At 39.9% G+C, this 26,713-nt stretch overlaps 1 protein-coding gene across 4 annotated transcripts in view; it reads left to right on the forward strand.

The window, feature by feature from the left end:
- The window catches only part of LOC103050163 (cysteine-rich protein 2), a 90,064-nt gene extending 77,204 nt beyond the window's left edge, over nucleotides 1-12,860 (forward strand). For all 4 annotated transcript variants that reach the window (XM_088153138.1, XM_088153140.1, XM_088153139.1 and 1 more), the window contains 2 exons: nucleotides 7,482-7,539; nucleotides 11,579-12,860. In XM_088153138.1, the coding sequence (XP_088009264.1) occupies nucleotides 7,482-7,539; nucleotides 11,579-11,646 (126 nt within the window). In that variant the 3' untranslated portion in view covers nucleotides 11,647-12,860. The remainder of the gene's footprint in view (nucleotides 1-7,481; nucleotides 7,540-11,578) is intronic.
- The last annotated feature ends 13,853 nt before the right edge of the window (nucleotides 12,861-26,713 follow it).

Here is a 26,713-nt window from a genome sequence, read left to right on the forward strand (position 1 = left end):
GATTCTGACATACTGCCCCTCCACAAAAGGGGATGTCAGTTGGATGATTCCTCTTCTTCACTCTAAAAAAGAAAAAGCAAAGAAAAACATAATACAATAACCCTTCTAATTGTTAAGGCTTTGTAGGATAAACATCATAAAAATTTTTAACTAAATGTGGAGCCTTTACATGTTTCTTGTCAACCCATTCAGCCATTGATTTGGGAAAATGTTTCCACTGAATTAAAAACTGAACCCCCCCCCCATGCTTTCTACTGTCCAGTATCAATTTAACTTCAAAATGTTGTTCTCCTTCAACCATCATCGGTTTAGGCGGTGCTGGGGAGGGATGCCATTGAGATGACTCTTTATAGGGTTTGAGCAGGTCACAATGGAACACTGGATGGATTCTTTTAAAGGTAGTAGGCATCTGTAATCGTAGGGAAACTGGATTAATTACTTTATCTATAATAAAAGGCCCCACAAATTTTGGAGCGAGCTTTCTGGAAGGTTGTAATGATTTAAGATGCTTGGTAGATAAAAGAACCTTATCTCCTACTTTCCATTCTTTTTCTGGGGTTCTCTTAGCATCTGCAAATTTCTTGTACGTTGCTCTGGCCTCCTTCAACGACGCAGCAATCTGAGGCCACACTTGTGTCATTTATTGGACCCATTCATCAACTGAAGTGACTTGAGTGGATTGGTTAGGTAGTTCTGGGATTGGTACAAAGTCCTGTCCTGTAGCTGTTTTAAAAGGGGTGAGGCCAGTGCTTTGGTGCACTGCATTATTATAAGCTACTTCAGCAAACGGTAACAGCTCATCCCAATTGTCTTGTTGGTAGTTAATGAAATATTGTTTCTCAAATATTGTTCTAACACTGAGTTCAGACGTTCATATGATCCTGCCGTCTGGGGGTGGTACCCTGAACTCAAGCCTTGCAATGCCCCCAGTAGTTTTAGGAACGCCCTCCAGAACTTGGCAGTAAACTGGACCCCGCGATCCGAAATTATTCATTCTGGGACACCATGAGCTCGGTAGACCTGTTCTGTAAATAACTTAGCCAGTTTGGGTACTGATGGAAGGGATTGGCATGCCACAAAATGTGCTTGTTTGGAAAAAAGGTCTGTAACTACCCAAATAACTGTCTTTTTGTTGCTTTCAGGCAGGTCTACAATAAAGTCCATGGAAACTTGCTTCCAAGGAGCCCTTGGGTTTGCTACTGTCTGTAGAAGCCCCATTGGTTTGCCCCCTCTTTTTTTTGCCATTGCATATTAGCTACATATTCCCCTACACCTTTTCTCATTGTTGGCCACCAAAATTGTCACCTGAGTAGATGTAATGTCTTCACAAAACCAAAATGCCCAGCTGTTCTGCTGTCATGACTTCTTTGCAAGACCCACTTTCTAGCGTCTGCAGGGACATACAGCTTATCTTGCCACCACCATGCCCCTTGTTTGTTCACTAGTAATTGGCTGTTGCTTTTAAACCAATCATCCTGAGCAATCTGGGCATTTAATTTTTTCAACAATTCTCCTTCTGGTTGTTCTTCACCCCTCTTTTTCTGAGCTCTAGTGACCACTCTTAGGGCTGTTTGGGTACATGGAATTACAGGAGCGACTACTTCCTCCCACTTGCTGTTGTGTTGAGGCAATCGAGACAGGGCGTCTGCCAGGAAATTTTTTCCCCCAGGAATGTACTTCAGGGAGAAGTTAAATCGATGGAAATATTGTGCCCATCTCATTTCCTTGGGTGACAGCTTCCTCGGTGCAGTCAAAGCTTCTAGATTCTTGTGATCAGTCCAAATTTCAAAGGGATGGGGTGATCCCTCTAACAAGTGTTTCCAGCAAACTAACGTCCAGCGCACTGCGAACGCTTCCTTTTCCAACACCAACCAGTGTCTCTCAGTTTCGGAAAATCTCCAGGATATGTATGCACATGGAAACAGCTCCCCCCCTGCCCCCTTCTGTAACAACACAGCTCCCACTGCCACATCCGAAGCGTCTGCCTGTATGACAAATGGCTGTTCTGGATCAGGGTGCTTTAAGATCGGTTCAGCTGTAAACAGACGCTTTAAACTTTGAAAAGCTTCCTGGTACTCCTTAGTCCAGGCCAGGGGGGCTCCAGGTTTTGATGCCTTCGTTTTGTCCTTGCCCTTGGTTTTCAACAAATCGGTGAGTGGGAGTGCTACTTGGGCAAAGTTGGGTATGAATTGCCGATAGAAGTTAGCAAAGCCCAGGAAACTTTGAAGCTGACGCCTAGTTTTGGGAGCCTCCCAACCTGTGACGTCCCTCACCCTGACCGGGTCCATTTCAATTCCCTGATGCGAAATTCTATACCCCAAATAGTCAATTTGCTGTTTATGAAATTCACATTTGGAGAGCTTGGCATACAATTGAGCCTCCAGTAGCTTTTTTAGTACCTTCCTGACCAATTGTACATGTTGCTCCATGGTCTCAGTGTAAATCAGGATATCGTCTAGATAAACCAACACCCCCTGGTATAAATGCTCTTGTAACACCTCATTTATAAGTTGCATAAACACCCCCGCCGCTCCTTTTAATCCGAACGGCATTATTTCATAATGGAAACACCCCAGGGACGTGTTAAAGGCAGATTTCCATTGATCTCCTTCCCGGATTCGCACCCTGAAGTACGCCTCCCTTAAATCCAGTTTTGTGAAAATTTTTCCTTTGGATAAATGGGCCAACACATCTTTCATCAAAGGGAGTGGGTACCGTTTGTCAGCAGAAATGGCATTTAGCCCTCTATAATCTGTGCACAAACGTAGGGAGCCATCCTTCTTTTCCCTAAATAACACCAGTGCAGCAATTTGAGAATGCGTAGATACAATAAAGCCCCTCTTTAGATTCTTATCAATGAACTCCCGGAAGGCTTCCAACTCTTTGGGTGTCATTGGATACATTTTCTTCCTTGGAAATTTAGCCCCTGGCTCAATCTCTATGGCACAGGCACGATGGGGGGTAGCTGATCTGACTCCCTTTCGCTAAACACCTCCTGCAGGTCGAGGTATTGCTTGGGAATCTGAGTTGCATCCTCCCCTTTTCCCTACTCACAGCGGCCATCTCTTCATCTGACAACGTTTCGGTAACTCCTTCAACTTGCACTCCCCCCTCCTTTGGGAAACACAAGATCTTTTCCTCCCAGTTCACTTCTGGGTTCTTCCTTTTTAACCAGTTCATGCCCAAAAGCACTGGGTTGCCTGCCATGGGAGTCACTAGGAATTTAAAGTCTCTTTATGGTCCCCCATGGTTAGCTCGAGCTCTTCAGTACGATACTCCACCGGCCCTCCCCCTGCTGGGGATCCGTCCAGCTGGGTAAAAATCACAGGGGTTTTGAGTCTCTTTAAGTGCAGTCCCAAACCCCGGGCGAGGGCAGGATTAATCAGATTTTGGGAGCGGCCAGAGTCTATCAGCGCCCGCATCTCTGCCCTTCGCTTCGTCCTCACCACCCTTAGTTCCACCCAAATTTTAATGGGACTCACCCCCATCTCTTCGCTCTCCGAGTCCTCTCGTGAGCTGCTTTCTTTCTCTGGAAGAGCAGCCGCCTGCCAGAGAGAGAGCGGAGCTAACAATTTCCGGGTTTTGCCGCCGCCGCGTGTTGCCGCTCTAGCTCCCGTCTCGCTGCCTACCGCCACTGACTCCTTCTTGCCGGGCTTCGAAGACTTCGGCCCCTTCCGCTCCGTCTTCTTGCCTCCTTGCTCCGTCTTTGCTTTAGGGCACGCAGCGGCAAAGTGCCCCAGCTCCCCACAGTTGAAACAGACATGCTGGCTCCTGCTACTTCCCGGTGCGCTGGTCTTCGCCTTGGCCGCCGCCTTCTTTGTGCCGGGTAAGGGCGGAAGTCGGGTTCTTGCTTCTATGGTGCGCCATTGCTCCTCCACTTCGCCGGCCATAGCGACCCATCCATTAAAGGTTTTGGGGAAACTAAGGGTGGTGAGGACGAAGTTTTTTTTAAACTAGCCATCTAATAATCTATTATAAAATCTTGCGAGGATTCTGACACACAATCTGGAAGAGAAGCAGATTTTGGCATGATTTCACATTAATATTTGACATCACAAAATAAACCACACATTGATTGTTCCTAATTAATTATTCTGTACATTTTACTTCATAACCTAGTTTCTCCTTACTATATCCTACCCTTGGTCCCTTCTGGATGTGTTTTGGACAGTAACTCCCAAGTGTTCTGATGTAGCTCTGCATCTGATTCATTTATCAAAAGATGTATCTACAGCTGTATAAAATATATGTGTTGTCTAATTTCTACATTTTCTTACAAATTTTTGGGGCTGTAAGTTTTTGTTTGTTTGTTTGTTTGTAAACTGTAATATATGTTACTGTTCTGAGTAGAAACCAGGTGATAGCACCTAGCTGATCTGGGCTAATCTTAAATGCTTAAATGGGGTCAGACCTGGTTACTACTTGGATGGAAGACTACCAGAAAATTCTAGGATTGTTGGCTAAACTTACAAGTAAAAAAGATCTGAGAAGGCAGCAGTGGCAAACCAAGAAAACTACTTGGATGTGTCAAGATACTCACTGGGAATCAATCAATTCAAAGGAGACTTCACTTTTTTACAGTTCTAAGATAATGCATTGTAATATGGATGGAAAAATTCTTGGAACAAAGGGCTGCATTACCACTATGGAAATTGGCTTGGGGGGGGGGGTTTACATGTCAGTGTCCAATGCCCAAAATGTTTGGAACTGTTCTTTATCCAGTTCATACATTTCTCACATAAACATTTACACGCACATACATACCATTTCTCTCTCTCTCTTTCTCTTTCTCTCTCTCTCTCTCTCTCTCTCACACACACACACACACACACACAAGCATATACAGTGGGGCAAAAAAGTATTTAGTCAGCCACCAATTGTGCAAGTTCTCCCACTTAAAAAGATGAGAGAGGCCCGTAATTTTCATCATAGGTATACCTCAACTATGAGAGACAAAATGAGAAAAAAAATCCAGAAAATCACATTGTCTGATTTTTAAAGAATTTATTTGCAAATCATGGTGGAAAATAAGTATTTGGTCACCTACAAACAAGCAAGATGTCTGGCTCTCACAGACCTGTAACTACTTCTTTAAGAGGCTCCTCTGTCCTCCACTCGTTACCTGTAGTAATGGCACCTGTTTGACCTTGTTATCAGTATAAAAGACACCTGTCCACAACCTCAAACAGTCACACTCCAAACTCCACTATGGCCAAGACCAAAGAGCTGCTGAAGGACACCAGAAACAAAATTGTAGACCTGCACCAGACTGGGAAGACTGAATCTGCAATAGGCAAGCAGCTTGGTGTGAAGAAATCAACTGTGGGAGCAATAATTAGAAAATGGAAGACATATAAGACCACTGATAATCTCCCTCGATCTGGGGCTCCATGCAAGATCTCACCCTGTGGGGTCAAAATGATCACAAAAATGGTGAGCAAAAATCCCAGAACCACATGGGGGGACCTAGTGAATGACCTGCAGAGAGCTGGGACCAAAGTAACAAAGGCTACCATCAGTAACACACTACGCTGCCAGGGACTCAAATCCTGCAGTGCCAGATGTGTCCCCCTGCTTAAGCCAGTACATGTCTGGGCCCGTCTGAAGTTTGCTAGAGAGCATTTGGATGATCCAGAAGAGGATTGGGAGAATGTCATATGGTCAGATGAAACCAAAGTAGAATGTTTTGGTCTAAACTCAACTCGTTGTGTTTGGAGGAGAGAGAATGCTGAGTTGCATCCAAAGAACACCATACCTACTGTGAAGCATGGGGGTGGAAACATCATGCTTTGGGGCTGTTTTTCTGCAAAGGGACCAGGACGACTGATCCGTGTAAAGGAAAGAATGAATGGGGCCATGTATCGTGAGATTTTGAGTGAACACCTCCTTCCATCAGCAAGGGCATTGAAGATGAAACGTGGCTGGGTCTTTCAGCATGACAGTGATCCCAAACACACCGCCCGGGCAATGAAGGAGTGGCTTCGTAAGAAGCATTTCAAGGTCCTGGAGTGGCCTAGCCAGTCTCCAGATCTCAAGCCCATGGAAAACCTTTGGAGGGAGTTGAAAGTCCGTGTTGCCTAGCGACAGCCCCAAAACATCACTGCTCTAGAGGAGATCTGGAAGGAGGAATGGGCCAAAATACCAGCAACAGTGTGTGAAAACCTTGTGAAGACTTACAGAAAATGTTTGACCTCTGTCATTGCCAACAAAGGATATATAACAAAGTATTGAGACGAACTTTTGATATTGACCAAATACTTATTTTCCACCATGATTTGCAAATAAATTCTTTAAAAATCAGACAATGTGATTTTCTGGATTTTTCCCCCATTTTGTCTCTCATAGTTGAGGTATACCTATGATGAAAATTACAGGCCTCTCTCATCTTTTTAAGTGGGAGAACTTGCACAATTGGTGGCTGACTAAATACTTTTTTGCCCCACTGTAAAACCACCACAGACACATGCAGAGATTTCTGCTTCTAGCACTGTGTCAGTGTACCACATTTTCTCATTGTCACCTTCTCACACACAACCATTTTTTAAAAATGTTTTGTTATGCAACCATCTCCCTGCCTAACCTGTTCCAAATCTATTTAGCATATCCTGCACCACACAGGGGGTTAAACTAGATGACTTCTGAGGGCCTTTCCAACTCTATGAACCTGTGATTCTATTAAAAAATCAATCAGCAACATTCTTTGAAACTGCAAGCCAAAGGAATAAGCAATAAAGAGCAAATATTCCCTCTAGGTATAGACAGGTATTAGATCATTGTTCTGCATTGTTCATCAGTGAAGTCTGGGATCCAAAATGTGGATCCCAGACTTCACTGGGATTGCATTCAGGCACAGTGTGTACTATTTGCCATTAATGGACATAGCCTTTTAATTTGGTCAAAGGCCTGCAGTTTTATCTCTGGGACAGCTAGAACTATCTATTTCCTTGACCTTATGTTGTAATATGAGAGCCAGTTTGGTGTAGTGGTTAAGGTATCAGGCCTTAACCACTACACTGGGAGACTGTGAGTTCTAGTCCTGCCTAGGCACAAAGCCAGCTTGGTGACCTTGGGCCAGTCATTTTCTCTCTACCCTAGGAAAGGAGACAGTGGCAAACCACTTCTGAAAAAAAACCTTGCCAAGATAACTGCAGGGACTTGTCCAGGCAATCTCTGAGAATTGCACATGATTGAATGGATTAAAAAAAAATGTAATTGCCCTGAGGCAGGGAGTGTCAATATTTTAGTATGATAGATGCCCAGGGGCTAGTTAGAAGCTTGTTTTACTTCGGGTGCCTCCTCTAGAGCAAGTGTCTTTATGTAACTAGGTGATTAATACTTAATGTGATTTGAGGCATAAGATGATTGAAAATATTGATGGGAATATTTTGTTTAATAGTTAATGCATTGAAAATTGTTAGGAGAAAGGGGATTGACCTCATGACTTACAGTGATGTATTATCTTCTATTTTTCTTCCTTCCAGCATGATGGACAGCCATATTGCCACAAACCATGCTATGGGATCCTGTTTGGACCAAAGGGTGAGTGTGATGGACAGAGATTAGTTTAAATATTGAAAAGGCAACTAGCTTGCTTATTATCACTTACCTTTTCTCTCACCTCATTTCATGTTGGCATTCAAATCTAGTCTTGTGCCTGACAACTCAGGTTTAGCAGGTGAGAGTAGTATTTAGAGCAGAGGAACACAACCTTGGTTGGGGTGAGGGCATTAGCTTTTGAAGTTTATGCTAGGAACAATGCTACAAAATAGTCAGGAAGAAATGGTAGGACATTTCAAAAAAGCAGGTGGGCCAGGACAAAAATCACATTAATTAAATGCAGATAATATTATTACTTTTGAATAATTTATTTCATTTAATTACCTAATTAATGTGAGCCATGCTCAGACATATACAAAAACACACAACACAGTTTTGGTGTAGTAATCCCCAACCTCTTGCAATTGATTCCCATATTTAAGCAATATGTGAGTGAAAAAAAAAAATCCCCAGCTTCCCCTTAGACACACACACCTATATTGATCCCTGCCATCTTAATATTTCCTAATCCTAAATGAAGTGAATTGCACATATTTTCTCTCATATATACCCTATCCTGAGCAAAAGTCCTTTCTTCTCCTGGCTTATGATCTATTTATAATCCTCTAATTTTGCAACTAACAAATACTATAGGGATTTGCAAACAGAGACACTGGTAGTGGTATGGGAAACCTTATCAATATTCCCCAGTGTTTTCATGAACTTGCATGTTTCAAGCAACTATATCAGCATATTTAACTACTCCCATGAGATTTTTCAGTTTCTCAAGATAACTGATCTCTGATGTAGTAGAGGATGCCCTGGTACTGAGAGGTCAGGAACAAAATGTTGCTGGGAGAGAAAGTAAACAAAGCAAGAGTAAGGAAGAATGAAGGGAGGGGAGGGGGCAGATGCTAAAGAAAGAAAAACTGAGTAAAGAGGGAATGCTAGATGTCAGAGCTATACAAAGAGTGAGATCATGTGAAAGGGGAAAGGATGAGAAGGGAGCAGCAAAATAAAAGCAGTAAAGGAATAATAATAGCCAGGAACAGTTTGCTGGGGGAAACAGTTCCAAAGAGAATCTGTGGGTGAATAAGTTTGTCATTTACAGTACCTGCTTGCCTTATGCTTCTTCCTCTGGAATACACTGCTGGGGTCCTTGGCTGCTTGCTACCAATACCTGTGGTTTCACCCAGAGTTAGGATTTTTTCTCCATCTCTCTATTCTCATTGGTCCATTACTAGCCTAAAAAACTGTCCCGGGCTATTCCTTACTGTGAAGTACCTCCTCCATTAAGATGTGAGCAGTTGTCATAATTCCTTATGATTGGATCTGCCTTGTTTTGATTTCAAATGCTGGAGGCAGAATATGGGGATAAAAGCATAGCAACCACTTGCCCAGTTGTTTTGAATTCTTTTCAGCTTGTGATCTTGAGAATGTCAATGGTGTGTCTGGAGATCTGATGGCTACCACCTGTTCATTCAACCTTTGCTCCTTCTGACTAATTAAATCAGTAGGACTTCACAGCCAAGAAAGGTTTGATTCACCAAAGAGGGGCATGATCTCACCTATATAAAGGAAACATCAAAAAGCCTGCTACTAAAGAAAAAATTACTTGACCCAGAAGAGATGGAAAATATAAGGCAAAATAAATGCATTTAAGTTACAGGAAGGCTTGAATATTAAGAGGGTTTTTCCTTAACAGTAGTGCAGTGTGATAATGGGAATCAGGTAGGTGGGCTTCCTTTCATTTGATGTGTTCAAGCAAAGGACAAATGAACATCAGTCTGAGATGCTTTAATTTGAATTCTTGCCTTGAGCAAGCAGTTGGACTCAGTGGCCTAAATTGTGCCTTCCAAATTGTGATTCAATGATTCTATGAAAATAATCAGTCTCCAATTACCCTTTCTAATGATCGAATAGGTGGTGGTTCACAATGCCATACATATCTGGAGGATACCTACCATCAAGATTTATTTTAATGAGGCATTTTGCTGGATGACCTAGAATGGGAATTGGAGGGGGAACTGGGTCAGTAGTTCTCCTGGCTTTAATACCATCCCAGTTGCCAGATGGAACTGGGCCTTAATGGAATTGCTCTACAGTGGTTCAGATTCTTTTTGCCTGATGCGTCCCAAAGGTGGTACTCGGGGCTACTGTTCAACTTCTAGGTGATTACACTGTTTGATTTTGTCTGTGATGCTATTTAATATCTACTGTACATGAGAAAGGTCACACCCAAAACTTTGGATTAAGGTACTAGAGGTATTTTTATTTATTTATATATATCAAATTTGTCACCACCCATCTCATAGAAACAACTCTGGGCAGTTTACAAACAACAACACAGAGACAGCAAAAGCAGGAAAGATGTTGGAGGAGATGGCAAAAAGAGACAAAGAATGGAAGTGCAAAGATGAAAAAGAAGGTAGTAGGAAAGCTGGAAACTAATGGGGAAACAGTCATAGTTTGCTGCTCACACTTGGGAAGGGGAAAGAAGACTTAATTTAGAATAAGAACACCAGAATTTTCAGAGAAGGGTGGGCCATAGAAAAGGGAAGAGTTATATGAAAAGAGATGTTGAAAGGTACAACTCACCTGAATAGTGCCTTAATTTCAAATTCAGCTATAGAGAAAATCCCATAAGCTTGTTTTCAGGGACTGTTATTGAAGGGTGAATTAACCTAATACTTATTTAATATGAGTTAACCTAATAGCCCTTCTAGCCTTCTGGAAGGATGTAAGTCCTGGCTCTTCACTCAGGCACTGGGGTAGAGTGATAGGAGCCTGTGGATGGTTGCTGGGGCATCCTGGGAGGACGACTGAGGCACCAGATTTTTAGTTTCTGTTTTTATCATTTTTGTAGTTTTATTGTAGTTGTGAGCTGCCCAGAGATGTGCTCTAAGATGGGCTGCCATACAGATCTTTTGAATGAATGCATGGACGGATGGATGGTTCACGCCCAAGTGATACAAGATTGATTGATTACTTACTTACTTACTTATTTATTTAGTATGCTGCCCATCTCCCTTGGAGGGTGATAATTGTTAGTACTATTTTGTTATTGCTGTGCAGATTCATTGCTTGTCACTCTTCACTAGACAAGTTTCTTGTCTGAATCTGGCATATCAGATCTAAACAAGATATGATATTGGGCATATCAGGTGAAAACTGTTACAGACTCCCTGTACATGTAGTTTGAGTAATTTCACCATAAAAGAAATCATCTTGAATTACAATTTTATTTTGATGAAAAACTTCAAACTTTGATTGAAGTATAATTGAGGTATTATACTTCTATCTTAAAGCTTGAAAGCACATCATATGATAATTATGATAATAAATAAATATGATGAATGAAAGCATTTAGCTATGGCAAAGAGCATACAAATAAAAAAAGTATTAGTGGGATCCATAGGAACTTGCTGTTTTCATCAAAATGACAAAAGCAGTCATTTTTTTTTGTCATGTTTTTTTGCCATGAGCTCTGTCCTTTTGAGGAAAGTGTGCCACATCACACACAACACACATAGCAAAGGGGCAGAGCTTGTTGCAGGGCTGCTGACATGAATCTGATCCCACCCTGCAGACACTGCTGAAAAATACTGACACTTAGGAATAACAATTTGGACTTGCCCTGAAGTATTTAACTGGTACTTTTCTTGATCAAGATGTTAACCAACAACAGTGCCTTTTTTCTAGATGCTTCATTTCATTGCATTGCCTCTTTCTCTCAATCAAAATTGTGTGGTCTCTAAGTATGCGTAATTCTTACTGGATTGGATTGTTTTTCTCACCCACCATAGGCTTTCTTCAAAACATTTTGCATTTCCCAAACCCTGAGGTTCTCTGAATCTGCTGATACTTCTCTTATATGCTATATGAACATCCATTTTAAGATAATGAATTCACTGTTGGTTTTCAAATCATATAAATTAAAACTAATCCCCCAAATTGACTTGCACTTCCTCTTTTCCCTCCAGTCTCTTTAGTCCATAATCCTTCCTCCACTCACTCTTTTCTGTTTTCTTTTCTTTTGTAGGAGTGAACACAGGTGCAGTTGGAAGCTACATCTATGATAAAGAATCTGAAGCAAAAGACCAACCTTGAGAGCTTTTTCTAGCCAACTATCCATCTGCTCAGCCCATTTGCACTGCATTCTCTTGATTAATCTTGTGTGTATAGACATAGTGAAACCTGCTTAGAAGCAGGAGGATGAGGTGACTGTATATGTTCCATTGTCTGCTTCCCAGGCAAGAGATGGCATTCTGTTCCCTCTTCCATTTTCTAATGGCTATGCTTTAAAAGGACAAAGCTGCTTCTCCACCAAAGGTCTCATTTTTATTTCACTTCTTCAACTCTGTGTGTTCTGGGCAAATATCTTTACTGCCATTATTTTACATGACAGAACACAATTCAGTCATGTCCCCTGTGGCCTTCCTAGTCATCAGTAGTTCATTATTTTGAGGTCCAACTTGTCATTAGCTATTAATGACTTGGAGGAAGTATAAACAAATTTAGCAGGAAGGTGAAAAATTTTTCAGGTATAATTTTGAACAAGGCTACTAAACCTAGAATGGCGGCTGCTAGTTTGAGATCCAGATTCTTACCAGCTATGGATTGCTTCCCTATATGAAGTTTCATCACTGCTCAGAACTAGTCCTTGTGGAACCAGATGTCAGCAGCAAGCTGTTCCTAGCAGCTGACTTAGGGTCCAGTATGCTTAGCTAAAGCTAAAGTGTTGTCTTTTGAAAGCACAATTTGTATCCTTGAGGAATCTGTCAGAAATTACGATCCTACTAATATTATGCCAGACAGAATGTGGTCATAACTTGGGTGCAGAAGTATATACTATTTGTATAGGTATCTGTCACATGTATGTCTACATGGAAGATCTTACTGCTTGCCAACTGAACATGTCCTCTTTGCTATAAAGACCAAGCAGCCTGCATTATAAAATGGGAGGAATAGAGAAAGAGACACTGTGTGTGTGTGTGTTTATAATGTGTTGGGGTGGAACCCTAGCTATTTGCAAAGGAACCAGTTCTGAACTTTGGTTATTTATGTGCTTGAGGTTTATTTATAACCAGATAGTAATGTGCTTTTTGCTTTGGAGAATAGTCTATCTTTCTAGTGTTTCTAGCTGCCCTGGGCCATTAGCCCAAGGGCAGAAGGCACAATCAAAACTAATCAAGAGTATGAGCTGAGGCAGCACTAACAAATTTGCATTGCAAAACCTGCACTACCCAACCTGCAGACTAGCTTTTCCAACCCAGAATGCTTATCTGCCTACTTTTTGCAGTTAATAAAGATGTTTGACAACTCGTGTGGACTGTGCTTGAAACTATTCTTTGTAGGAGAGAGGGGGTAGTTCATCCTAATCTTAAGAAAATCTTTATGTAATGATCTTCTGTTCTGCTTTGACACTACATAAAGTAGGAACCAATAATAATATTGAGAGCGCTACAGTTTTTTCTTAAAATACAAAATGACAACATATTTGAAGCATGATCACAAGGCAAAAAAGTACTTACCTCACAGTTACTATTTATTTTTATGTATTCTTCTAATTTTAATGCTACCTTTCAGAATCAGGTTTCCCAGGGAATCTTACTATGAGTTTAGAGGGTGAATATCTCTGCATGAAGCAGCAGGGGCAAAGATGATACACCCTCCAGGTTTTGCTCACTTACTCTTGCCTCCCAGCAATAACACTTCATCCTTCCATGGGCAACTGAATGGTAAAATTAGTGAAGAAGACTATTATGATGGGAATATATGGACTCATAGAATGTATACATTGGAAAAGACCTATAGGTATCTAGTCCAACCCACAACATAGTGCAAAACTCCATTAACCCATCAAGCCTGTTTGAAAGCCTCCAGCAAATGGGAATTCTGTGCACAGATTAGTATTCAAAATGAATAATTCTTTTAATTTCAGCCCATTGGTCTTTGCCTTTCCTTAGTTTCAACAGAAAACACATTTGATCCCACATGCACATGATAACTTTTTAGATATTTGTAGACTGCTATCATACCTTTTGCTGGTTAAATATGTCCAGTTACTTTAGTCATTCCTTGTATTTCAAGGAAGTATAACAAGCACAGAGTAAAATGGATCTATTACTTCCCTGGGTAAGTTTCTACATTACACAGTCTGCTCATGTTCAGCTAATGGTCCACTAGGAGCCCTAAAGCACTCTCCAAGTCAGATCTCACCAATCCTAAACTTATGTACCTTATTTGATTTTTCTACCCAGATACAAGACTTCACATTTGTATCTGTTGATAATAAGCCCAATGGATTTGGCCAATGTTCAAATATTTTGAGGACATTTTGAATTGTATTTTTATTCTCTAAAGTACTGGGCAATCACTTCTTATTTAAAGCATCCATCTGCAAATTTGGTGAGCATCTTTTCCATTCCATCCTTTAGTTCAATTTAGAAAGAAAGTGAATGGCACTGGGATGAGGACTGACCCTTCTCTTTGATATTTTCCTCCAGATCAATGTAGAATCATTTAAGAATGCCTTCCAGTTGTGGTTGTTCAACCAGTTGCAAATCCAGTGAACTACAGAGCCATCCAACTCACATTTATCTATCCCATCCAAATAAGTAGGTATAAATGCAACCCAGCAAAATTAGGGAGGATAGGACGATGGGGAAAATTAAAAAACACATTTTTATAGATTTTTTTTAAAAAATATGAGATGCCAGAGACCATAACCTGCAAAACTTTTCATATCAAACTAGGCACTTTTAGGGAGGCATAAACAGGTGACAAAAGATAGGCAACAGTTTTCGACAACAAAGAGCTACCCCATATCATGGTCCAAATTGTAGCTACCACCAACTGCAATTCTGCATTTAGACATTACTGCTGTGTGTGCTTCAAAAATGATTTGGAAGAAATGCTTCTGAATATGTGGGAGCACATTAACTCTTCAAAGTAGCCTTTCTTTTTCAGTCTTGCACATTAGCCTTAAAGATATAGCTGATGTATGTATGTATGTATGTATCAATCAGATTTCATCACCACCCATCTCACTCAAAGAGCAACTCTGGGCAGTTTACCACAACAATAGTGCTTTGCTTGCACTCCTGCAAATTCCAAAGTATGTCTCCCAAATCATTTTCAAATTGTGCACTTTCTGTCATGGATTTTGCCACAGTAAGGAGCACACCACTGAGAAGAAGAACCATGTTCATTACAATGAGCATTGGGTACCTGCTTTATAAGAAAGAGAACAATGGAAAAGCAAAGATTTTTAGAGGAGTTGAGGGATACAAGGTGGGAATTCCTAGGGATCTGATTTGCTGGCCAGTTTGGGGAAGCTGGGCAGGTGCTTGTCAGTATACCTGGGATGAGTTCTATTGCCAAGCAAAACGGGTCTTTCAAGAGGGCAGCAGAGTTGGGGAAGTTTACTGTTAAGGAGATGGAACCTTGAGGTCATTGGCTGATGGAGGATGGGAGGTTGGAGTTTCTCATCTTGTTACTACGTTGCAAGTCCCTTGTAAGGGCTGCCCTTGGGCTCTGCTGTGAGCTGGTTAGGAGGCTTCTATTCTTTGGTGGGATTGAGGGGGGCTTTGTCTGGAGCAGAGAGGGTCAATTTGGGACTGATGGGATTAGGCAGAGAGATGAACTGGGTTTGACCCTGGTAATATCTAAAATATGGGGGGAGGGGTGCAGTCTTCATTTTGTTTATAGGTTTATTTTTTCCACTACACAACTCTTTTACAAGATTTCACAAATTGATCCCAAAACAGATTCCTGCATTGTAATCTTACACTTTCAGTGGATCTCTCTGGTTTTCTAAATGTTTCATTTAAACAACATTGTCAATGTCCAACTGAATTGAGAGTTAATATAAAGGTTACTTAAAATATGCCTTGTGTTCTAAAATTGAGATGTTTAACTAGAACTTAATCTACCTGATTTGTTTTTCCTCCACAATTGGACAGAGTCCAATGAACATGATAAAGAAATTATACAGATACAATTTTTTAAAATTGAGGAAAAGGTAGGAGAGAAAGATTGACGCTCCTGTTAACCCAGCACCACATACCCAATAGCTCCATGCAACAGCTGTGTAGGATGGTTGCACGAGATGCTGTTTACATTAAAGTGGTCTAACCTTTCTGTTCTTAAGGGCTATGTGGGACAGTGATACAGCTGTGTGCAGACAGTACATAGCTATGCTGCCACACATGTGCACACCACCTCAGATACTTCTGTCTCCCTTCATAGGTTCATATGCATACACAGAGAGAGAGACTTGTAAACCCATGTGTGGTCATCCCTTCAAGCACACAGTCATGTATGTCTTAAGCGTCTCCTCCTTGTGCTGAAATCACATCATACATCCCATCAGTGGCAACAGCTAAGCAGGATGAGGGAAGGAAGCACATGAGAAGAGGACAGAGAATGAGAATGTGTTTCTTCTCTGTCTCTCCTTTCCCATCACCTTCTTTCTAGTTTAAATTGTCTAGTTTAAATTTAATCTATTTAAATTTAATCTATTTAAATTTAAATATATTAAATTAAATTAAATTGTCAAATCAATAATTTGGTGGGCTGCTGGGAGTGTGATTTTATTTGGCAAAAAAGAGTACTTGGATGATCCTCACCATATTTGTCCCAGGAAAAGTTTAGGGTTAGCAGTAATGCTAACAGAAGGAAGCTAAATGTCCTGGTGGAATTAAGGACAGCAGTGGCAGCAGCTTGGACATCCAGAGCAGATGCCTCAAAGGCTCCCTGATAGCTGCTTGCTGCCTGTGTGTAGTAGCATCAATAGCAGTCCTGAGGCTCAAGAGAAATGTAGATGCCCTCCCAGTGACTGTTGTACAGGCATCTTGGGCGTCAGACTCTGCCATATTCTAAAAATGAAATACTTTTTCCACATATGATTCTCACAGAGACTCTTTAAGATGAAGAAAGGTGACAAGAGTTTTGGCAAGTGAACTATTTCCACCTTATAGCCAAAATATCCCAAAGCACATTCAGGCAGAATCTTCATCTTTCTTCCTGCCTTTCAGTTTCTAGGACAACAGAATTCAAATAGATATTAGACGGGCGGGGCAGGGGAGATACAGCCCTATTTCACTCCTTTATTTATTGGGATATCTATTATTACTACTACTACTACTACTACTATTAGGCACTGTTGTGTCTAACCTATGTAATGATATTTTCATGTAGCCTCCTGATTAGTTACTACTATTAGGCACTGTTGTGTCTAACCTATGTAATGATATTTTCATGTAGCCTCCTGAAGCCAGTAGTCTCTAGAGGTAGCTTCCACCAGAGTCTATATCATGGGGAATAGAATCAAACACCAACTTCAGGTCAATGAAGGCAACTTAAAAGGAATGATGTTGCCTGAATGAGTATTTATCAACTAAAATCTGCAAAATGGCAATTGATTCACAGCTGATCTACCCTCCCTGAAGCCTGCTTAATGGTTAAATAAAATCTCCTGTTCCAGCCAATCCAAGGAATTTATTGTAAGGGAGAGTAGATTTTATTAGGAAAGCTTAGGAGGCTGACTGGGTGGTAGTCGGAAGGGTTAGAATGATTTCCATTTTGGGAAATTGGAGTAATAATAGACTGACTCCAGTCACTTAGCATATAGAAAGCATTACTGACATGTCAGAAAGGAGGCCCATCAGTCAGCATTTGTCTTCAATAACTTAGGTAGAACTGAGTCACTACAAGGCACTTTCCATTTTTGGGGGTGGGGGTGCACCTTTGAATCAGTGTTGACTCCTGATGATTGCCTGGACTAGTTGTTACAGTTTTCTTGGCAAGATTTCAGAACTGGTTTGCTATTGCCTGCTTCCTGGGGCTGAGAGAGAGTGACTGGCCCAAGGATGCCCAGTTGGCTTTGTGCCTAAAGCGGGACTAGAACTCACAGCACAGTCTCCTGGTTTCTAGCCTGGTGTCTTAACCATTACACCAAACTAGCTCTCTTTAGGAGCAATTAGAGTATCCTAGCTGGAGTTAGAGACTTCAGGGACCTGGGAGGAAGCTTCTTGGCTAGATAATCACTGATTTTTAGCTGTTCGGCTACTTTGGCCAGGTGCAGAGTTCCAGGACTGGATTCAGAATCTTCTTGTTATTCTTACTTAGGATGGGAGCATTGCAAATCCCCGTATTAAAGTACAACAAGAATTATTATGAGGTGCTAACTGAGCTGCTGAGCTGGGGCCCTTTATTGCCTTCTTCTGGGAAATGTGTTCAACTACCTAGTCTAGCATACAACCTTGGTTCCTAGTGGTTTCCCATCCAAAAACTCAGCAGGCCTATTAAAACTGAGAAGATGGAGCAATAGATGGTCTATATCATTGGTTCTCAACGGGGGCGGTACTGCCCCCCAGGGGGCGGTGGGAGGATGCTGAGGGGCGGTGAACTTATTTTGGGTGGTAGGGGGGCAGTGGGCATGTTTTGGGTGGTAGAGGGGCGATGAGCATGTTTTGGCATTCGAACTTAATTTTAAAACTCCCCAAAAAATTTATTAAATCGATTATCCGGTTTACACCATTTGTACCAGCAATAAAACGAACTTACGCGACGGCTGCCCTCACGCACTTCTAAGAATGGTGAGACGAATTTGTATTCTAGGTAGGATGACCTTGAAGAACTCGACACTATGATTCTTCTCCGATCCCAACCAGCACAGTGCATGCGTCAGCTGTTTTCCTGCGCTATTAATTGCAGCGCGTGCGTCAGCTGTCTTCCCGCGCGATTAATCGCAGTGCGTGCATTGAGCGTCCTTTCAATATGAATGTTTGATTTGACCTGTGTTTCTTGAGTTGCATTTCGTTCGCTTCATTTCTGTTTTTTCCCCTCAGTTTCGATTTACTTTCATTGTTTATTTGGCCAGTCGGCTAGGTAAGTGCGCTTATTAGTTCTTTATCTTTATTTTTTTGCATTAGTCGTTTTAATTTTAATAAAAGGAATGCAATTACCTTCCAGGGCAAAAGTATCGAGTTAAATCGAACAAATTTGGTGTGTAAGTCTACTGAAAATTTTTGCCTTTTATAATTCAGTAACTCCCCCCCCATACCCTAAATTACAGGATTTTCACAAAGGGTGGCATTGAAAAATTTTCCGCTCCTTAGGGGGGCGGCAGCTTCAAAAAGGTTGAGAATCACTGGTCTATATGGTTAAATTTTACAATATGTTAAAGGACTGAGCTCATTTATATTAACACTTAATGAATATATCTTTAGTTTCTTCAAATGCAACTCGTTTAATTACCGTTCTGTATATTCTTTTCTGATTATATTAGCACTGTTTTATGTTTGGTTGTACTTCATCATATCTTCTGATTGATATATTTCACCAACAAAATATTTTTTTAAAAAAATACAAAAACTCAGGAGGCCTGGCCTTGCTTCCTAGTACAGACAAATCAGCCAGGCACTGCCATTTGGCTAAGAAAATGCATTCATCACCCTTTTGAAAGAATCAAAACTAGAATCTTGCCAATCAGTGTTTGCCCCTGTAAGGGGAATTCACTCCCAACTCCTCCCCTTACACAACTAATTTAAAAACTATGCAAACCCTATGCTTGTTTTGGCTGATCGGTACTGGATTGCATGCCCACCCTACCCCCATATAATAATCAAATCAAATCTTTTTTATTTTGGTCAGTATAGCATTACACAATCAACATCCCCGGTCCCTTATAGTACATGGATCCTTCCCTGTCCAGCTGGGGGTAGGATGTGGAAATGGGGAAACCATTTTGCAGTTGTAATTATGATGGACTAACAGCAAGAGATATCCAACTGTAAATACTACTTTTCAGGTTTATTTTCTGAGATGCATGGAATGATTTCATTTATTTCACAAATCTTTTATTCTGGCTTCAAGTTGGGTGTAGGGCCACAAAGTAATGAATGTGATTATAATTGTAAACGTAATTATGTCACACTAAAGGTCCAACCCATGAATGCCTTCAGAGCAAGTTCTGAGGGGGTGAGGGAAGCTGTGCTGCAGAGTGTGTTGAATCTCTCTGATTCTGTGGCCTCACTTGCAACTTCTCAGCCAGGCAACCATTCCCCAGGTCAGTTTGCCCCCCCCCCAAAAAAAAGGGATGCCAAGGGTATCATTTAAAAGGCTGAGTTGTTCAGTTGAGTTAATCTTTACTGTATCAGTAGACTTGGGAGAACTCCTTGCAAGGCCTTAAAGGTAAATATCAGTTAGTTGAACCATGCTCAGAAATGGATTGGGAGCCACTTAGAAAGATAAACCTTGCCTAGTAAGACAAATCACACTGATCTACTACTGTAATCCATAATTAAGGATTTTATTATGGATTTACTTGGCTGGAATGCAAGTTGCCTGGGGAAAGGTTAATGACCTTGGCAGCTCCAGTCTCCATCCCCATAGATTGTAGACTCATAAGCACTGTACGAAGAGCAATCTGTCTCACACTCCCCCAAGCTTGTTACACTTTCCTGATACATAATGGTACTGAATTAAGAGCAATAAAGAAATAAAAAGGAGCATGATACTGAAGAACAAAGTGCAAGATCTATAAAGTACCACAAATTGGAAGCCTCCATTTAAAAAAAAAATCTTCAAATAAATATATGTGAAGTTCTCTGAATATTTTGAAAAAAAATATAATTAACTAAGAAACAAGGTTTTTTTTTTAATGAACTTACTTTCATCTCACACCCAACAGTCCATAATTCTGCAGTATATTCTTCTTCCACCATTCTTTTGCCTCTTGTTGATGTGTTTTTCAAACTCAGATCTAGAAAAGCTTATCAGCTGCCAAGGATGGTGGCACTGCAGCCAACCATAGAATTCATTTGGGGCTGAGGACGTTGGTCAAATCTAATGTCAGAAAATACACTTGTAAAAATGCCAAAGCTTTTTTAAAATCTAAAAACATACTGATTTTTTTTTTACAAGTCTAGCTGTATTATGGGGAGTGGCGTCATTTTGTAGGTGCATAAATGTGAGTACATGTTTGTGAGGGGAAATAAGAGTGAGAAAATGTGGGGAAAGGGGGAGGGTGCCTTATCCATTTTTGCTCCAGCTCCATTGATCAATGGCATGCAGGTTCCAAAAAGTTAATCATAAGGGAGTACAGCAGTCTGGTTTTAAAAATGTATACTATAAACTTCTCAAGTAGCAGTCATGGAGGAATCTGCTAATACAGCATCGTGGCCAATAACAATCTAGCCTCTACATGAATACTTTCAGGGAAGGAGATTCTACCACCTTGAGAGGCGGTCTGTTTTATTGTGGAATTGCTCTTTTATACCTGTAACAAACCTAATTTATTGTTAGGACATTCTTTCTACAGTAATGTCCAATCGAAAGCTGCTTCTTTGTATTTTATCCATCTAATGGCTGCATAGTCCAGATCACATTTTACCATATTTATTTATTTACAAGCTGTTCCAACCAGCCAACTCTGAGTGGTATACAATTGCCCAATACATAACTGGGATTTAAAACAAGATAAATCAAATTTAAAAACAAAACCCTATATTAAAATAATATAAAATGAAAACACAGAAGAGTAAAACCAATTCCTCCTCAGACAGGATAATTATAGCAAACTAGCTCCATGGTTTGGTGAAATTTGTTGTTCAGTCGTTAAGTCGTGTCCGACTTTTCGTGACCCCATGAACCATATTGCGCCAGGCCTTCCTGTCCTTCACTGCCTCCCTGAGTTTGCTCAGTTTCATGGTCATTGCTTCAGTGATGCTATCTAACCATCTCATCCTCTGCCGTTCTCTTCTCCTTTTGCCTTTTAACTTTAAACTGGGTCAAAGAAAGAAATGAATTACTGTCTCCTTGGAAACTAATGGAGACATAGAACAGCTCAGAGCAAACATAGTGCCGAGCTAGAACTTAGAAATCAAGCCTATGTAGCATGAAGGCAGCCAGAAATTAGCATGGGTCATAAAAATACTTAAGTATTACTAAGGCCTGGCGCAATATGGTTCATGGGGTCACGAAGAGTCGGACACGACTTAACGACTGAACAACAACAACAACAAAGTTAAAAGAACTTTTCAAACATGCAGATTCAGAAAAACAACCTCTTGATACACAAGATGCACTTACTGGTGCAGAATAAAAATTACAGAATTTTTAAAACAGCAAGAAAAAATGTTTCCCCCTTTTTAATGTAGAAAAAGAAAAATTGGGGGAAATTTTGAAATTACATATAATTACAAAATTTTAAATATTTTCTCTACAAATACAAAGGCAATCTGTATTTAAAATGCATTACCTATAAAAGTACAATATGTGGTATATAAAACTGAAAAGTATAATTTATTCAACAATAATTATATCCTGATTGAATTTACTTTCAAAATCATTGTTTTACTTTTACTTGTTTTATTTACAAGTAGAAATATACAAAATTCTAAGAAATGTAGTATCTGTTGGTTTTTACCTGTTTAGAAGGAGACAAGAAAAAAGTTAAATATAAAATATTAAAAAATCAGCATTGTAACAAACCAAAGTTTTGTATTCCAGATTTTGTCCTCCACTGTATCAAACTGATACAGAAAAGCACAAATTTTCAGAAAAAAATGCTGGAAAACTGGAGGGGGATGTAAATTGATGTACATTTTGCCCCATAAAAATCTTTACTCAGTCATTTTCCCAGTTTGAAAAAGAATAACTATAAGCAATTTCTATTTCTTCTATTTTATTTTTATCTTGTTATTGTTTTCATGGATCCCTGAAAACTGAAGTTTTACCTGTTGTGAGACAAGTTTTGCTACTTCATTTATTGCTTGATCAGGTATATTTGCAAAGATAGACTAATTTCTTTTATGTCTTAACCATTTTATTTAATCTTTAACATGAAAAGATTATGAAATATTTTATAGGGTTTTTTTTCAATATTTCTGAATTTTTGCAAAACAAAAAAAACAAAAAAGGCCTAGGGAAAAACTGAAAAAAAAATCCATTTTTTTTCTGGGCAACATCCTTCAGGAAAGGTAGAAATACTTTTTAAGATAGCATCCATATCCAAGAAGATACTTATTTTATGATACACATATAGAGGGGCTAGCCAAGGTAGCAGACTTGCAAATATCCAGCAAAAAATGGTTGCATCCAAGTCTGTTGAAGTAGGAGCTCCAATGGTGTGCTCCTAGAAGAGCATTACGCCTCTGCTTCGCAAGTTGCATTGGCTGCCAGTTTGCTTTCAGGTCCAATTCAAGGTGCTGGTTTTGATCTTCAAAGCTCTTCATGGCATGGGGCCAGGTTATTTGAGGGACCGCCTCTCCCTGATTACATCAGCTCATCCCATTAAATCTGGCAGGGAAGGTATGCTATGCATTCCAAAGGCCAGAGACTTGCATTTGGTGGGTCCCAGGAGGCAGGTCTTCTATGCCATGGCTCCCTCCTTATGAAACACTCTCTCTCCTGAAGTTAGGCTCACTCCTTCCCTGCTATCATTTAGGAAGTCCCTCCAGACCTAGCTGTGTCATCAGGCCTGAGGGTCTTTGGGAACCAGAGACATTCTTAGATGGCTCCACTATGACTGATATTCTGCTCTCTCTGTGGGGTTTGTATATTTTAAAATCTCAAATTTTAAAAATTTGTGATGTTTTTATTTTAATAATAACTTTTTATCTTTTTATAATGCTTGTTTTTATTCATTTGTTATTTTATTTAATTGTTGTACACCGCCCAGAGTTGCTTTGTGTGAGATGGGTGGCTATATAAATGTGACAATAAATAAAATAAAATAAAATAAAATAAAATAAAATGGTAGAAGAGCTCACAAGAATCACTGGAGCTAGCCTTTCCCTAAGATTATAAACTAGAGCAATAAATTCCCTGATTCATCATAATGGTGGTCCAAGAAACCTTTCTTCCCTGGCCCCTGATTTGTAAGATATTATTAGGCTATGAGAACAGAAGCTACCTAGAATATGCTTCAAGTTGTACCTAAGCAGCTAACATATATATGGGCTATGTCATGCCAACCTCCTAGGCAAGAAGGATTTGGATAGAAACTGGGAAGTTAACCTATAGTCATGTTAATTTTAGTTAGGGAATAACCCTAGGGGTTATTCCTGCTCAGTCCCCCTGTCTAAAGTTGCAGTGATCCAGATGGGGGATTGGTTCTTGAAACTAAACATTTAGTTCCCACAAAATCCCACAAAAACAATAATAAGTCCAGCAATCTTGTCTTTATCCTCATCCTCAAATGCTTGTTACTCTGGAAATAATTATTGCAAGAAATGTGTAATTATATATGAAGATATGGTGCATCCAGGTTCCAGAAATAGATTAAAAACACAGCAAGAATGATCTGGTGAAGGCCGAAATCTACCATGGTTGATGTATTTACCTATTACTGGAAGAATAAAAAGCAATCTTAAGAAAGAAGGAGGGTTTTTAAGGCAAATGATACAGAAGGAACATTTTATCATATATGATGGCCACGTAAAAAAACTTAAAAGTACTAGAAGAAATACAGTACATAGCATTATTCAAAAAAACTTAAAAACAAAGTTTGAATTGAACTGAGTTTTTTTTTTCTTTTCCTTTTCCCTTTGCGTCAGGCCTGCACAATGATGGAAGAGAAAGGGTCACACTGATAAAGTAAAAATAATCACAGACCACTAAGGAACGGCACACCGGGACACTGATCAGCTGTTCGATAGCTAGCGGAGCAGCAGCAGCAGCGAGGCCTGGGGGCACTGGAGTTGCTGGGCAGTGTGACTTTCAGGGCAGCGGCAAGGTTTGGCAGTGGTGAGTTTTTTAAGGCAGGCCACACGCTGTGTTGTGCATGCCTGCTTTGCATGACTATGTGCATCTGCCTTTGCAACAATGACAAATAGTGATATCAATATTAATTTCATGCTTATATACAGATTTATAGTTATTTCTTAAGATGACATGAGGAGCTTAGCTCTATACATTTAATAATTGATGAAATAATTTGAAATGTTACAATAATTGTAAACTATTTACTATTAACTGATATTTTATTATTTAGCACTATGTCGCTTTCAATCTTTTTTTCTTTTATGGAGCTATTTATTATGTTCCATTAAACATTTTAATAAATATATTATTTTTTAAAAAAGAAATATCCAACCCCTTTTCTTAATTGACTGTAGGGCAGCTTTAACAATGTGTTGCTATTTAGTTGAATCCACTCTTCCTTCCACCCACACAATATTTCCTGTGCCACTGGCTGCTACCCAGTATCAAGCATCACTGAGCTAACCCCATGCACATGCAAAAACATTTCTTTTCTTCAAACACTTCACCCAATTTTCTCCAGATGTATCTTCTGTGTTTGTGGCAAATCTGTTTAATTTTTGTTTCATGTCTACTGCATACCTGCATACTTCAGGTTTTTTAAAAAAAATAAGCTTTCTTATGACAACTGAAATAAAAACTTTCCCATGCAGATCATTGTTTTATATGTCAGCTAAGCTTTTCAGCATTTGTAGTGATCTGTGGATTTTGTTTTATAAATGTGACCACTTTGGGAGCAGGTCTAACAGAGACTTTTCTTCCAGATCTTGCCTTGATTTCATTTCTTCACAACGCTTCTCACAATTGAAATTCCCAGCTGGAGGCATTAGAGTGTTTTATAGCCTTCCCTGACTTTGTAACAGTGAATTATCTTTATTTCCAAATGTTCAGAGAGCTACTTAGAGGAGCCCATGGTTGTTGAAAGTAGAACAACAATCACAATCTGAGAGGTCACAGTAAGAAAATTTCTGGGCTAAAAGAGTTCTGCAGGGAAGAATGGTAAAAATATGCAAAATCAAGAACAGAAAGATTTAGATATGTGAAGGACAAGTTTTGTCAGATTAATTTGCTTTCATTTTTGATTAGGTAACCCCCATAACCAATTGTGGGAATGCTGTAGACATAATGTACCTTCAGTGAAGAAAAGTTGCCCATGACATTTTGGTTTGCACACTAGTTACAATTAAGTGGCCAGCAAATCATGCTCAGAGAACATGGTTCCTCTTCAAGCTGGAGGGAAATATCAAGTAGGGTTTACAAGATTCAATCTGAGTTCTCTTCAATATTTTGTATTAATGATTTGGATGAATAGATGAAAGGAATACTTGTCAAATCTGCAAGTAAAATAAAATTAGGTGAAGCTAATACCCTAGAAGATGCAAATTAAAAAAAAGAATGAAATTTAACAGAGACAAATCAAAAGTACTGTATGTCACTGAGGAAAGAGTAAAACACAAAGGTATTGGATGGGAGATTCCTCACTCAGTAATAATACCTGCAGAAAAGTTATTGGAATAGTCATTGATTGAAAATTGAATATGAGTCAGCAGTGTGATGTGGTTGCAAAAATGGAAATGTACTTTTAGACTGCCTCAACATAACTATAGTTTTCAAAAAAAAAAAAAAAGGAAGGGTTGGTTAACAGGTAAAGGCAAGAGGGCAGCGTTACTTTGCTTCTGTCTTCTAAACAAATGAGAATTGTGTTCAAATGGACTTAAGCAGAACAAGTGACTCAACGAGAAAGTGGCAGCCCATGGTAAATAAAGAGATAGTAAGTGGTAGTGATTACTAAACCCAAATGCCAATTCCATCAGAGGACATTTAAAAAAAAGCATTGTTTGCAGGAACCAGCATGTGTTCATAAAGAGCAAGTGATGCTCTAAGTACAGTAAGTAACTTTTTTGGTAGAGCATCAGTTTTGCTGAAATCTACTGTACTGAGACTCAACAAAACATATAATAATATCAGTAGAGAATATTTGACCACTGGCCAAATAAATGGTGCTGTCAAATTGCTATCCAGGAGTCTGTCCACATCTGGATGGGGAGGAACAGGTTAAGACTTAATCCCAGCAAGATGGAGTGGTTTGGGGTTTGAAAGCTTACCAATTCCGGTGAGATTCCGTTGTTAGTTCTCAGTATGATTGCACTCCCCCGAACAGAGGTTCACAACTGGGATCATCTTGGACTCACAGCTCATAATGTGTGTCAGTTTTTACTTTTCCTAGATAAGAAGGCATTGCAACACACTCTAGATGGGGCTGCCCTTATCTGCCCATCCCACTAGGTCGGATAGAATGAGTATCAAATGTTGCCATCCAGTGGGACCTAGGAAATGTGTCTTTTCCATAGCAGTCCCTGCCCTATGGAACACCCTTCCCCTTCAGATCCAGCAGGCCCTCACC

The sequence above is a fragment of the Python bivittatus genome, unplaced genomic scaffold, assembly GCF_059951505.1.
Source record: "Python bivittatus isolate LINGU-HERP-01145 unplaced genomic scaffold, Pbiv_v1 ctg000700_np1212, whole genome shotgun sequence".
In the NCBI taxonomy this organism is placed as follows: domain Eukaryota; kingdom Metazoa; phylum Chordata; class Lepidosauria; order Squamata; family Pythonidae; genus Python; species Python bivittatus.